The following is a 14,242-nucleotide window of genomic DNA, read 5'->3' as shown; positions in this document are numbered from 1 at the left end:
TTTGGAAGTTCAAATCTACAAGATTTGAAGATTTCAAGAAATCGATGGATTTAAGTACACTTTCACATTTAATTTTGTTCTTAATTTGTTCTTAATGATTTGACAATATAGATATTAATTTATTAGGATTTATATCAGATTTTCAGTTATAACATATAGGTATTAAGTACTTCGTTTATATGAAAACGAAAACAGGTCAAAAAGTTGTTTATCCATGAACATATCTAATGAGGTTTGATCTAATTAATCGCTTTTATGAAACAATATTCAGCAAATTTAAGGTGAAAATGCATCCTTAAAACAATACAAAAGTGAAAATTAAGGCCAAATTTGAAATTAAAATAATACTATTATTAGAAAAGGAAAAGAAAAGAAAGAGAAAAAGAGCAAATAACGCATGTAATAGTATTAAACTTTAGGTGACATTATAACTACTAAGAAATATCTCTAAACCACCTTTCTTTAATTGGGCAGATATACTAATTACATATTTTAAGCGTTACAGATTGAATGTTAGTCCAATTAGTAGTATTGCTGAAACAATAATCAACTAATGTTGTTTGAATTGAATTAGATCAATTAGATCAGAAACCGGTCAAGATATGGTTTGAAAAATAGTTTTGAACCTGTTAAACTAGGAATTAAACCGAAATTTTTAATATTTTACAAAATGATTGAACCAATCAAATAAGTGAACCGGTGACATAATCAATTCGACCACTATTCCGATTTATAAAACATTGCAATTAAAAAATTTTGGATTTAAAAAACATTCCGATTTTAGAATGACATTTTTTAACATCAAATTCCGGGGTTCAGATGATTTTTGTAGCTTCTACGCATATAGTAGAGTGCATTGAAAACATGGTTAACCAAACCATTATAATGGCTCTCTCAAATGTTATGACTTTATTTTTAACACTAGCTCAAAATATTTGAATAGACATTGTATTTTCCAAGTGCTATATTAAATGAAGCCATTTAATCCAACAGCAAAATTACTTTAGCATTTCACAAATCTCTTCAGCCAAACTACAACTGATACACAAACTTAAAACCAAAATCAAGTAGCAAAAATCTTAAAAACAACTCGATTGATCTTGTTTACCTGGCCATTCCTAAGCTCCGATATTTTGAGACTTGTTAAGGATAACACCTTCATATTTGACTTGGAACCACTTCATGGAATCCTCCTTGGTGACTCGGTGCTGAATACCGACACGTGACTTGCACCTGCGGCGACGACCCACACGGTACCCAGCTCGTTCGAGAACAACATAGAAGTCCATACCATAGATACCAGTTGAAGGGTCATACCTAAAAAGCAAACACAAATTGTAATTTATACCTTTATTAGACATCCCTCTCAACTATGTTGCTCGGACTCTTCATTTTGTTTGATGCATCCGTGTTTTGACACAAAGTAGGACACAGATATGGATATAGGAACCTCCATAGACCCTCTAAATACATGAACATACCCGAATCCAATACATATACACAAGTCCAAGTATCATAGAACCAGAACAAGTGCTAAGTGTAACAACTTGATTGCATTTACTTTTTTCTATCTTATAGCATCATCCTAAAGGAAGACTAATTGGGGAAACATCTCCATTCTTAAATCCTAATATCAATTCCAATCCCAGGCTTGTATTAAAACGCATTGCGGGGTACAAACAAGTGCGTTTCATTCAAGTAATTATCTAATCACAATGCACAAATTCTCAATGAATATCAATGACTTAAGCCAAATAAAAGGTCCCAAACTTGGTCTATTATGTTCATTAACATCATAAAAAAACATCAATTACATCCTAATAACTATTTCAACTCCAAAGTTGTCTAAAGAAGCTTTGCAGGATATGAAAACACAAGTGCATTTCCATTCAAGTAAATTGTTGTGTTGTAATCACAAAGTTCAAATGAAAACCAATGACTCGAACCCATAAAAAATTCAACTTAGTCTATTGTATTCATTAACATCAACATAAAAACATCAATTACTTCCTAATAACAATTCCAACCCCAAAGTTCAATTAAATAGCATTGCAGGATACACAGATGCAAATGCATTTCCATTCAAGTAATAATTGTGTTTTAATCACAAAGCTACAAATGAAAATCAATGACTTAAACCCATTATAGATTACAAACTTAGTCCATATGCTCATTAAGATAAACATTAAAAAAACATAAAATAAAATACTTACTTGATACCAAGATCAATGTGCTCTTGGATACCGAATCCAAAGCAGCCAGTATCACTGAAGTTCCTCCTCAAAAGCTCATATTCCTTAACCTTCAAACCACTCTCAAGAAGCTGCATAGCTTTCTCCCCCCTCACAGTCACATAACAAGCAATCTTCTCATTACGCCGAATTCCAAAAGATCTCACAGTGTATCTAGCTGATAAAACCAAACCCAATTTTCATTTTGATTATCAACAAAAAATTAATGTTAAGAAACAGCATTGGTTTCAAGAAGTTTTTACCCTTGGAGAAGACTGGGGTTTGACCACTGAGCTGTTCCAAGACCTAGAAAGAGCAAAAATGAATCAACAAAGGCTGAATTTAAAAGACTTTGAGGGGTGAAAATAAAAGGGTTTTTCTTCTTCCATCTGTAGGTCACCTTGGCGGCACGTGTAAGACGATCGCCGCTCTCACCGACGGAGATGTTGAGGACAAGTTTCTGGACTTTGATCTCCCTCATTGGGTTCGAAAGCTTCTTCTCTGATGCCTTCCACAATTACAAAAAAAAAAAAAAGTTACTGAAGCATGAATTAACGTAAGAGAAATGACGTTTGAATGAAGAGAATAGATTGAAAAAGAGAGAATGAGAGCTACCATGGCGAAGCGGAAGGGGTTGAGAGCAGCGGGGGTAGAGTTACGAAAATGGCAGCTGCGTTATAGATGCGAGTTTAAAAGAGAAGAATTTAGGGTTTTCTAGGGTTTTATCTCAGCTCCGATTTTACAACTTTGTCCTTTATTTTTTAAATAAAAAGGTTAATTTCACCTAAGGCCTTGTGACTTGGATTTTAAATTGACGACAAATTTCGTAATATTCTAATTAAATAAATTGAAAATTTAGTGGTGAATTTATATTAGAAAATTTCAGTTTGATAAAAGTGAATATTAATTTTAAAAGATTAATTATTTTAATTTTAATCTTATTAATATAATATTTTATATTATTTTAAATAATTTTAGATGAAAAATAAATATAGTAATTTAATATCTCATTTTAATAAAATTAATATTTTATTTTATTTTTAAATAAAATAAAATTAACTCAATATTTTCTAATAAGTAGCTATCTACTTGCTTATCTTATTCTGCACTTTTTGTTGAAACTTGTCAAACATATTTAAACTATTAAATGTTAAAATTTTCATTTTCAATGAAATTAAAATTTTAAAATTTCAATGATTTATCAAACACACCTTAAGTTATTAAAGTATCGGTATCGTACTATTCAAGTATTTCTATTTACCTAGTTATTAGCCTGGACAATAAAAATCAATTCTATTTTGACATGAAACTTATTTAAAATGAAGTATGTACCCACTTGGTCACTACATTGATAGTTTAAATCTAAGTGTTACTAGAAAAAAAAACATTTTATAATTTTATTTGATTTTTTTAACATGTTCAATTTAAATTGTCTATGGGATTAGTATGCACGTGTTTACAATTTGACTCGTATGTTTTAAATATATTGTGCATTATATCTAAATTAACATTTAACACATAATTGAAAAATTAATTAAAGGAAAGATATGATTGATACAATATTGATATTTTAAAATACAATCAGCATGTTCAAGTTTAAAAATCAAGTAATAATTTTAAAGCATTTAATGCAATTAATCCTAAATCTAACAATATTAATGTTTAATCGATGCAAAAATAAACATGAAACTTGCATCTCCAAAATCTTTTGCACTATTTCTCATAGAGGAAGGAAGCTATCCAGCCATCAAGTATTCAAGTGAAAGCTTGTAAATAAATAAAAGTCGATTATATTGTTGTGCTCTGGCATAAATACAAGACTTATCCAAGTAAGTGCGTCGATATACCAATTGAAAACCATTATCCAAAAAGTTTGCCAAGATGGAACAATGTGACCATGAATAATACCATATTGAATTGATGAGAAAGGTGACCCATTTAAGACTTGCCTTCCATACATTATGGATGTGGTGGGGTTCTCTTGGGGACATTTGGCAATGCCAATTGGTTAAATGGAGTTCGTCATCAAAGCATCTGTTAGCAAAATTAGAATCCTGTTATTAACAATTGATCAATGTGATATATCTTTGGTGAGTTTTTGAATCTGTTAGTGTCATGGTTATCACTAATTTATCTCTTGTAACACTCTTATACTCGACCGTTCGCTGGTCTGGGCACCGAAATGTTATATTCGTTGCCGAAGTACCTTCAGAGAAATCCAGTTCAAGTACTCTTCCTAATCAAATTAACAGAACAATTTGCAATTAATATTAAATTTCTAATTTCATTTCAAGCTTTAATCGAGCTTTTGTTAGCTCTTTCAATAGTTTATAGGTCATTTAGGACTTATTTGTAAACTTTTTAAACTTATAGCAATTTCTTAGCATCACACTCTTCTACTATTTTTCCTCTTCCTCTCCGTTCCACATCCTTTATATACATGTGTGTATATGTATATTTTTACCTTTGATTTGAGTATAGTATGCTTATGTATAAAATTAATTAAAATTTCTCTCATTTCATACATATTCTTATAAAGGTTGTCCATTTGAGTGGTAATCATTAAATTATTTATATCTCAATCGATGAATTCTAAATTAAGATATGCTTTTTGTTTTTTTTTAACTAGACTCAATGATTTTTACCATAAAAATTTCAAATTTCTACTTAAGCCAATAAATACATTTTTTTCCTTCAAATCTTCCCAGGTCTACATCTAGTCAACTTTGACCATTCTTTACTAAAAGTTAATTATCTAATAGCACAAGTCTTGTATTATGTTGCCATTTGTTTTCCTTAAAATAGACTCACTAAAATTTTATTCATATTAATCTCCTAAACATTTTTGTAAAATTTACTATAATTATTCAAAGTTAGAACAGAGAACCGTAAATCATTCGACATTGTCTCACAAAATCTATATATCTCATAATTTTCAATTTTATTACTTACATTGTTTCTTTCATGAAAAACTAGACTCGTTAAGTTTTAATTTCATATTTAATTCAACCTCTAAATCAATCTCTACAATTTTTGGTGAATTTTAAAGTTAGACCACTGTTTCTACCCAAACTGCTTTTGATGAATATGTTTACTTAAAGTATTTGTACTTCGCTTAAAGTATTAAAGTATTTGTACATTGCTTAAAGTATGGACACTTTTCTCAAAGAATCGGTACTTTTATTATAGTGTCAATACATTTATCCTGGTATCGATATTGTTTTACAGTTAGATGCTTTGAGAATTTAAAAAGAATCCAATCTAGGTTATTTAATCTTAAACCCATTTTATTTCAGTAAATTTTATAAAATTAACAAAAGTATTCAGATTCTACAATTAGGTCCACTTATGTTCACAATTAAATTTAACCTATGTACTATCATAGCCGGTATATACTTTCATTAATTACTATCATTTCACTTAGCATACTTTTCACTTTCATATATCTTTTAGTTGACCTCCATAGGCTATTCTGTGTGCATTCGTCACGGACTTTGATCTGCAACCCATAATATTTTCCCCCACCCATTCTTGCGACACCCTCATCATGTCCTTAGAACAACACTAAACTACCATAATGTCTCGGTTGATCCCCAATTAGTCTCGAAAGTACCACGATGCCTTGATTGATCCCCAACTAGTCTCTCTGTTGGGTAGTTTCCTCTCTTGAAACATTTTCCTCAGCTTATGTCCCTATTGTCATCCAACTCGAACTGATTCTCCCCTTTGTACATATCAGTCATAAGAGCTCACTGCTCTTACTTGCCCCCATTGCAATTTGCCTCGATCAATATCCCCTTCGTCCATACAAATAGGCTTTGACATGCCTACATTGAACATTTGGTTAACCTTGAGTATTGTCGCTAACTTTGGTTTGTAAGTTGTTTAGCTTACCAGCTTCAAGACTCTAAAAGGGTCATTATGTCTTTACCAAGCCAATGGTAAGTCCTATTGAAAAACACTAGAAAAGTGTTTGAGATGTATCTCACTCGTAACATTCACTTGATTTAACTGTCTAGTTTGCACTACTTCTTTACCCATAAAGTTAGATGCAAAACCCACCTCTCTCATAGGTGGTAGCCCTATTGATAAAATCTACATGTGCAGGTGTCACGTGCCAAGACTACTGCTACTAGTACTAATATCACTCTCGAGTCTTAAATGTGAACCATGAATGTGAACCATGACACAAGTAGGGGAAATAAAGTGGTGTATTAGACATTTACTAGTTATTTTTCACTTTCTAAAATGATGCACACCCAGTCAATTGAGTCATAGTTTGGTTGGCATTGGCATTATTGTTAGTACAAGAAGACGTGAATTCTAGAGCGTTGAAATATATTTATCTTCCTATTTAAGTGTTTAGGAGGGATAATGGGTAGTTTTAGGCTTTATATAAAAAGATGATAGACACCCTGAAACTGCATACACTATGGATTCCAATGATGGAATTTAAAAAGTACCTCTTGTAAATGAAGAGTTGAAGCAAACTAAACGTCTGTCTGAGTAACGTTGGCGTGAAAATGAGTGATCAAAACGAAAAGAATTTTATGTTTTGTTTGTGTCCGGCTAAAACATATTTACATGAAAGAACAATGGCAATACAAATGCTATTACTAGGCATGCTAAGAGGAAGTTACGTATGGTTGTCCACGCCAATGATCCCGACCTTGATCTGATGTCCTAACACTAACAGTGGTAGATCCTTGGTGATGCCAATTTTCGATAAATCCATTATCTTTAACACCAGTAATATTTCCAGCTGTCTGACCACAAATTTCGCATAATCTGTAAAGTAATTTAAACGCAAGCAGGTATGTAAATATGGACTGCAACACTACTTGTGTGAAAATGGCAAAAGGGTTCCTAATTAACCCTCAACTAAACAAGCAAATATTCCAAACTCGGATGCCAATTCTATCACATTTATGATAAGAAAGAATTCACTCTGGGCAAACATGCTGGAAAAACAAGACCACGAATAAAAGACAATCTTCATATTCGATATTGATCAATGCATACATTTTTAACTTATGGATGTTTTTATAGTTGAAATAGTTCATTTCATTGCAAAAAACTGTCATGTTTCATGTACAGAGTGATATTTCAGGTCATTTTCTAATTCTAATGATTATAAGAAGACATAATAATATGGTACTAATGGCAAATCTTAATTAAGTAATGGTAGAGTACATATTTGAATTAGCTAGAGAAAGAACAGTACCTGTTTCCTTTCAGCTTAAACCATGCCTCTGCGCAATGACTATGTGCAATTCCTAGCTCATCTTTGCATCCACAACCAATTTGAATTAGCTCCATGGCAACTGCTGTAGTTGATGTAATATGAAGCGATTGTTCGGAATTCAAATGGCAAATTCTACAAAGGCTTTCCCCATCATAACACTCTTTAAACTGACTGTTGACACCACCAGTTTCCTTTATATCAATCATACTCAAGTCCTCTTCTTCAGCAACTTTTGTCTTTGGTATGTCTGCCAATACTTTACTTGAATCCAATCCGTTATCTTTCGATTCTAATACCCCATCACTTGTACAAAAAGTTGTTGCATCTGTGGTGTGTCAACCACAATGACAGTCTCAGATGCAACCCCATTAGGCTGAGCAATTCCTCCCCCATAATCAACCTCCTGATGCTTACATGATCCAAAGCCATTATTTTGGAACCTCAAACCTGCATTTTCTCCACTAACACATACATTTTCTTAAGAACTTTGCACAATAATAGTCTCAGACACAACCCCATTAACCAAGTTCTTTAAATGTCCATTGACTCCTCCCACAACTTGACACAAATTCTCACTAGTTTCCATCCTAGCACTCATTTCCCTTTTATCCATTAATCTTGGCCAACACAAGAGAAAAGGAAACTCACCTCCTTCCCCAAAATTATAAAAATGGAAAAATAAAAGGGCAACAAGCATACATGTGAGCAATCATAAAATCAAAATAGCCAACAAAATTTCCATTTTAAGACCAATATCATAAACACTATGATAAATCCAAATGTAGAAAGTAATCACATTTCATGCTCATACACTCCAACCCCCCACCAAAAAATCCATAATCATAAAAAAAATGTCAACACTAATAATAGCCATTAAGAACTCGTTAACTCCCAAATTAATAAAAGAAAGATAACTTTGTTCATTTTAATTCCAACCAAAATAAATAAAACAAAAAATTCTTCATTATCCACCTTCACATGTCAAAACCTAACTAATGAAGATCATATCAAAATTAAAGCTGTGAGAGTTTAGTGAAGAAATAAACTTCAAAAAAAAGTTTATAAAAATGGGTTTAGTTTAAAGTAGAATTAACTTAAAAAGATGGTTTTGAATGGATAGAGGGAAAGACTGTGAAATATGAAGTGAAAGCTTAACACTTTTTGCCACGACTCGCAAAAAGGAAGGGATTTAGACAAATTCGTGACGATCGATCCGTGAACTTCCGCTTTTAGAGTTCGAAAGATTCGTTCTAAGCTCTTTAAAATTTCATATGGGGTTCTCACAATTTAATTATTTAGAGATTTCGGAGGTTTAAATTAAGTACATGGTTGTTAAGTCTTAAATTGATTGATATGGTTATCAACGTAGGAAGATACGAGTTTGGGTGAGTAACTTTGTCTATGGGCTAAGTTCGGTGGCCCGCCCCGGCCCAAAAAATGGGAAGGTTTGCCTAAAAATATAGGTTTGAGAAATGGGATTGGACAAAAAAAAAGCCCGTTTAAGAAACGGGCTGAATTTTTTGGCTCGAGTCCGGCCCGACCCGAATATGCAAAAAAAAACTATTACTTTTCCTTATTTATTATTATTATTTTTTCACTATTTTGCTATCATTTCACTATTATGTTGGTACTATTTTATTGTTATTGTTTGGATATTGTATAATTCTTGTTTTATTGTTAATTTTGTTACTATTTTAGAAGTATTTGCTTGTTAAATTACACCTATCTTAGTGTTATTTAAGTATACATATATATTTATTTTCAATTTGTTGAGAAACATTTATTTTAGTATTTTTAGTATTTTTGATTTATTATATTTTTTAAAAAATATATATAATAAATATAAAAAAATTAATACAGGGGCTGGACCGAGCTCGGGTTATAGCATTTTTATCCAGACTAAATTTGGACAAAATCTTAAACCTATTTTTGGGTTGGGCCCGACCCAGCCCATAAACACCTCTATTTATGGGTTGGGTGGGCTTTTTAAGCATTGTGTTATAACTTTTTTAGTTATATAATTTATGATCTATGTAGAAATTAGAAAGAATTTCGGGATTAATTTAATTAAAGAAATTTTATGAGTACATTTATCGTTGATACATGAATGTGGTGAGGAGGTCAGAGGTACTGTATCTTATGGGTCGAGACTTGAAAGTAATGAGTTAAGGAGAAAGAGATTGCAAAGAGCTTCAAAGGAGCCTAGTTGAGAGAGAGGTAGTAGAAAAAAGATCAGTTCTCTATCACGAGGCTTGGGGGAGTGTTAATTTGAGAGCAACACTTAGAGGCCACGTGCCCTCCGTTAATTAGTGAACTTGTCATGTTGGAAAAATCGATTAAGAAAATGGTGACTGTTACACAACGGAAGTTTAAATAATTTTTTTCTTAAAATCGAGCTTTGTGATATTTATAGTAATAAATCCTAGAACAAATTAGTATCTATGCTTTGAGCAAGGTGGTTTAAGTTGTTTCGAGTTTTTAACCAAACGATATTCTCTACCATCCTCGCACCTCGGCTTGCTTTGAGTGTGGGCCTGAACTACACAAATCGAGCACACATAATGCAAACTTTTAATTAATTTTTAATGAGAAAATTAATTCTCTCTATGAGAAACTGAAAAAATTTGTATGGATAACTTGTTTCCGTTTTTTAAGTCAGTCCATAGTTCCTATTTATAAGAAAAAGGGTAATTAAATAATAATATTTTAATAGAAAATACAGTATTTCCTCATAAGGAATATTAAGGGCAGCAGTTATAACACCTCAAATTTTACAATACCGTAAATGACACTGTTCCAAGAACCATTATATTGAATTTTAAAAAAATCAAAATTGAATTCTATAAAGTGAAATTTTAAAGGAACTATACAGATTTATTTTTGGAAATCAATGAAGTAAATTTTGGATGTGAGAACTTGGAAAATGATTTTTATATATTAGGATTACAAGGGATATATAATGGTATTGAGAAAAAAATAAATTTTGAATTGAATTGAATAAAATCAAAAGTATGTGAAGTAAATTGTAAATTTTTATTTTTCCGAGAAATGGATAAAAGCATAATTTCCATCTATGTTAAGGGATTTATTTTGAATTATGATTTTAGATTGAGAAAGTGCCTATTGTTATGAAAAAAATGGACAAAAATGATAATTTTACTATAAAACAGTATTTTGATAATTTCTCAGGTATTTTATGATAAAAATAGTATTTTGATGATATATTTAATGCATGAAATTAATATGGACACCTATGATGTTATGTGAGGACATATGGAATTAATTATTGCGAAGTGATAAAGAGAAAGGGGTTAAAAGTGCAAATTTCTCATTAAAAGGGAATTTTTGAATTTTGAAGAAATAGATGTATAGGATTTGGACCTTTATGGTACCGCAATAAGTCAAACAAAATGCATACAACTGAAGATTTGTGATGCAACAAGTCACTGTATTGCTTTGACTTTTCGGGATTCGTTTCGGGTCTTGAACACAACTTCAAAACTCCTAAGCTTATAATCTTTACAATATGACGCAGATGAATAGAAGCAAGGATACCTTCAGGAAAATCCACATACCGAAAATAACTTCTTCACCTGTAAACTCTTCATGCCTGGAAAAGGTAAGGACTCGACATAAAAACTACTACCCATTACCCAACCAAGTGTCATCAAACACTTATATACTCGAGCCATCACCCACACACCAACGGGTACCACTAGCAAGCAAGCTCTTTGCCGCATAAATACTCCTCCATTTATATGAAAGGTTAGAACCCAAGGTCGCTGTAAACAGATTATTTAGCTTACATAACACGACTAAGGAGAGAATTCAGATGAGTGGTCAAATGAGTTTGTCCTAGGATGTCCAATAAATGTTTCCACAGTCATTATTACCTGACCCTCACCCATACTAACTAGTATCAAAAAGGCACTCATGCAAAACACAAGCATATCCTGATCCACAGTTTTAATAACAACTTCCTTACCTAGCTTGGATAGGAGTTTGTTCTTCCAAGAAAAAAGTCGTTTGCTAAGCAGCTCATTGATAAAAGAAAAAAAAATTATCCTTTGTTGCTACCAACCAACGATGGTAGACTAAGATATCTACTATGATCCAACAGTGTAGTAACCCCAAATATTGCCATGACAACATTCCGATCTTGTAATTTAGTATTGGAGCTAAACATAATCCCTAATTTCTGAAAGTTAATCACCTACATAGAAGCAAATTCATTACGTAACAAAATATTCTTCATAGTACTACATCTGAACTCGTTGCTTGAAAGAAGAAAAAACTATCATCTGCTGAGGCTCCAGTGACTAATTGAAATTCCATGCAAATCCCCTTCGGCCTCAGGTTGACAAAGTAGATAACTCAGTCCTTCCATGCACAAAAATAAATAAGGAGACAATGGGTCCCCTTGCCGTAAACCCCGCTTCGGCACAATGAGCTCCACTCACAACCATTAAGAAAACACAAAGTATTTAACAATAGATACACATTACATAATCCAAGAAATCCATTGCTTGACAAAACCCATCTTTTGCAAAATAAACTCAAGGAAGCCCCATTCCAATCTGTCATAAGACTTGCTAATGTCGACTTTCAATGCTACTTCGCCTACTCTACCTCGACCCTTATTTCACATGTGATGAATCAATTCAAAGGCGACCAATACATTATCCTTTATGAGTCGTCCTGGCACAAAGGCAGACTGCATCAGGGAGATTAGACCAAGTAAGATAGTTTTCAATCTGTTAGCAAGAACCTCAACAAGATCTTAGAAAGAACGTTGCACAAAGCAATAGGCTGAAGATCTTTCATTTGGTCAGGCTTATTTTTCTTGGGGATCAAAACAATAACGGTGTCGTTTACATAATGTGGAAGCTCTCCTCGATTTAGCCAATTACAGCACTCTTGAAACATATCCTGACCAACAATATTCCTACAAGGCTGAAAGAAAGCAGGATTCATACCATCAGGTCTCGGTGCTTTATCCGGATGCTTCTTCATAATTGCTGCTTTAAACTCCTGAATGTCAAAAGCTACGAGCAGAGCCTCATTCTGATTAATCTCCACACAAGTTGGCAACTTCATAAAGCTACTAAAATCATAATTGTTCAAAGAGCAAACAGACCAACAAAATAAGCCTGGATAATAACGTGCATACCCTCTTTATCATAAAAAGGATGTGCAGCAGCACCATCGAAAAAAAAGAAATCGATTCGTCAACCTTCGCTTAGAGGCTTGAGCATGAAAATACTTCGTATTAGCCTCACCGTCCCTCATCCAAAATTTCTTTTTTTTTTGCTGCTTCCCATACACTGCTTGGCAAGCCAAAAGAGCATTAAGATCAGACTGTAAGCTACCCAACGAAGCAACAGTGACGGCCAGCGCTTGTAGTCGAGCAATCTACCGTCTCAAAGTTTGAATCCTCAGCTAGAAATTACTACCTAGCCCGCGGGACCAAGCAAGCAAATGATTCCCACACTCTTTAAGCCTCTCTGAGATAGGAGTTGATGAACAATCAGACCAGCTTTTAGACATAACATCCCCAAAGTGAGAGCCACATATTTTCAAACTCAATTTGTAGCACCACCCGATCTGAAAGAAAGGTACCAACAACCAACTTTATGGGGTTATGGTCCGAAGTAGCAGCCGTCAGATTATAGAGCTTAGCTTAGAGTAAGGAAACATCTGCATCCAGTCAGGAGTGGCAAAGGTTCTGTTAAGTCGCTCCAGCACAAAAGCATCTAAACCACGACCTCTTTCCCAAGTAAGCTGAAATCTTATTTGAGTATACAAGGTCCTCCAAGGACAACTACGTAGGGGTTGCCCAAACCTTGACAGTTCCATTGTTTTCGACGAGCCTCCGCTAAAAGGCTGGCCGATACCTCTGTAATGGATAAAAAGGCTTCATCCGGAGGGGATTTATCACCACCAATACTAATCCGAATCCCAATCCCAATCGAGACGAATTCCCGTCAGTTGTCTCACTTCGCAGTCGTTTCCTAACCTCATCGATGTCCATAACCATAGCTTCACATCGGAGCAAGCAGACAACCCTTCTCATGTAGTAACTGGACTGTTACAGAAGCTCGATCCCATAGCTCTATATGTGAAGCCCATGGAACTTCGGCCTACTTGAAGCAAATCATCCAAACTTTTCCCACGTTCTTAGTAGTCCTATTGAAAACTGAATTCTTAGGAAAAAAATAGACATCGATCCCCCTCTTTCGGCTGCCGAATTTTGAACCTCTTGGTCACCTTGGTTAAAGTCCAAGGGAGATAAAACCCTAACCTCCCTATGCCATTGAGTGGGCGATTTCCGTGGCTGTCGACGAGCCTCCGCCAGGATTTCCTCCGGTTACTCCCTAACCATGATTCCGTTTGGCATATCAAGCATTTTCCGGTAGTTCAGCTCGCTATGTCCTATAATCCCACACAAATAACACGCCACGGGAACTCTTTCATAGCTAAACGAAACCTCATAGAAGTTATCACCCTACTTCCGAACCTTCTTCTTCCTCATTAATGGAACTCTGATATCTAGCCGTACTCTAATACGCATGAAGTTTCTCAGATAGCTCCTCTTACTACCTGCATCATAGTCTAAAAACTATCCCATGATATTTCCTAGACTCACTGCCAACTTTGTTTAATGCCATTTTGTTGCTTGTTTAAGATAAGTATGGGTGAAATTAAGTAAAATAGTATGAAAAATAGAAGCTTTGGATAACTATAATCACATTTCTCCATTTATTGC

The 14,242-nt window shown here is 33.7% G+C and overlaps 2 protein-coding genes across 2 annotated transcripts; both read right to left on the bottom strand.

Moving 5' to 3' along the window:
* Nucleotides 1–868: 868 nt before the first annotated feature.
* LOC105798992 (60S ribosomal protein L11) lies at nucleotides 869–2,991 on the bottom strand. Its single transcript, XM_012629294.2, has 5 exons — nucleotides 2,847–2,991; nucleotides 2,632–2,739; nucleotides 2,495–2,537; nucleotides 2,214–2,409; nucleotides 869–1,317 (listed from the first exon to the last, which is right to left on the bottom strand). The coding sequence occupies exons 1-5, from the start codon at nucleotides 2,847–2,849 to the stop codon at nucleotides 1,119–1,121; spliced, it is 549 nt and encodes a 182-aa protein (XP_012484748.1). The 5' UTR covers nucleotides 2,850–2,991; the 3' UTR covers nucleotides 869–1,118.
* A 3,746-nt stretch (nucleotides 2,992–6,737) lies between these two features.
* LOC105797633 (uncharacterized) lies at nucleotides 6,738–8,093 on the bottom strand. The gene is made up of 2 exons (XM_052620476.1): nucleotides 7,456–8,093; nucleotides 6,738–7,019 (listed from the first exon to the last, which is right to left on the bottom strand). Exons 1-2 carry the CDS (start codon nucleotides 7,680–7,682, stop codon nucleotides 6,857–6,859), a joined length of 390 nt encoding a protein of 129 aa, XP_052476436.1. The 5' UTR covers nucleotides 7,683–8,093; the 3' UTR covers nucleotides 6,738–6,856.
* Between the last annotated feature and the right edge of the window lie 6,149 nt (nucleotides 8,094–14,242).

This window comes from Gossypium raimondii, chromosome 9, assembly GCF_025698545.1.
Source record: "Gossypium raimondii isolate GPD5lz chromosome 9, ASM2569854v1, whole genome shotgun sequence".
NCBI lineage: Eukaryota > Viridiplantae > Streptophyta > Magnoliopsida > Malvales > Malvaceae > Gossypium > Gossypium raimondii.
This window is presented reverse-complemented; position numbering and strand designations above follow the sequence as displayed.

Coding starts and splice junctions, on each gene's coding strand:
- LOC105798992 (XM_012629294.2), bottom strand. Junction 2,538..2,631: donor GTCTTACACGTGCCGCCAAG/GTGACCTACAGA, acceptor TGCTCTTTCTAG/GTCTTGGAACAGCTCAGTGG. Junction 1,318..2,213: donor CACATTGATCTTGGTATCAA/GTAAGTATTTTA, acceptor TTTGCTTTTTAG/GTATGACCCTTCAACTGGTA.
- LOC105797633 (XM_052620476.1), bottom strand. CDS start 7,682: ATGATTGATATAAAGGAAACTGGTGGTGTCAACAGTCAGTTTAAAGAG. Junction 7,020..7,455: donor TTTAAGCTGAAAGGAAACAG/GTACTGTTCTTT, acceptor ATTACTTTACAG/ATTATGCGAAATTTGTGGTC.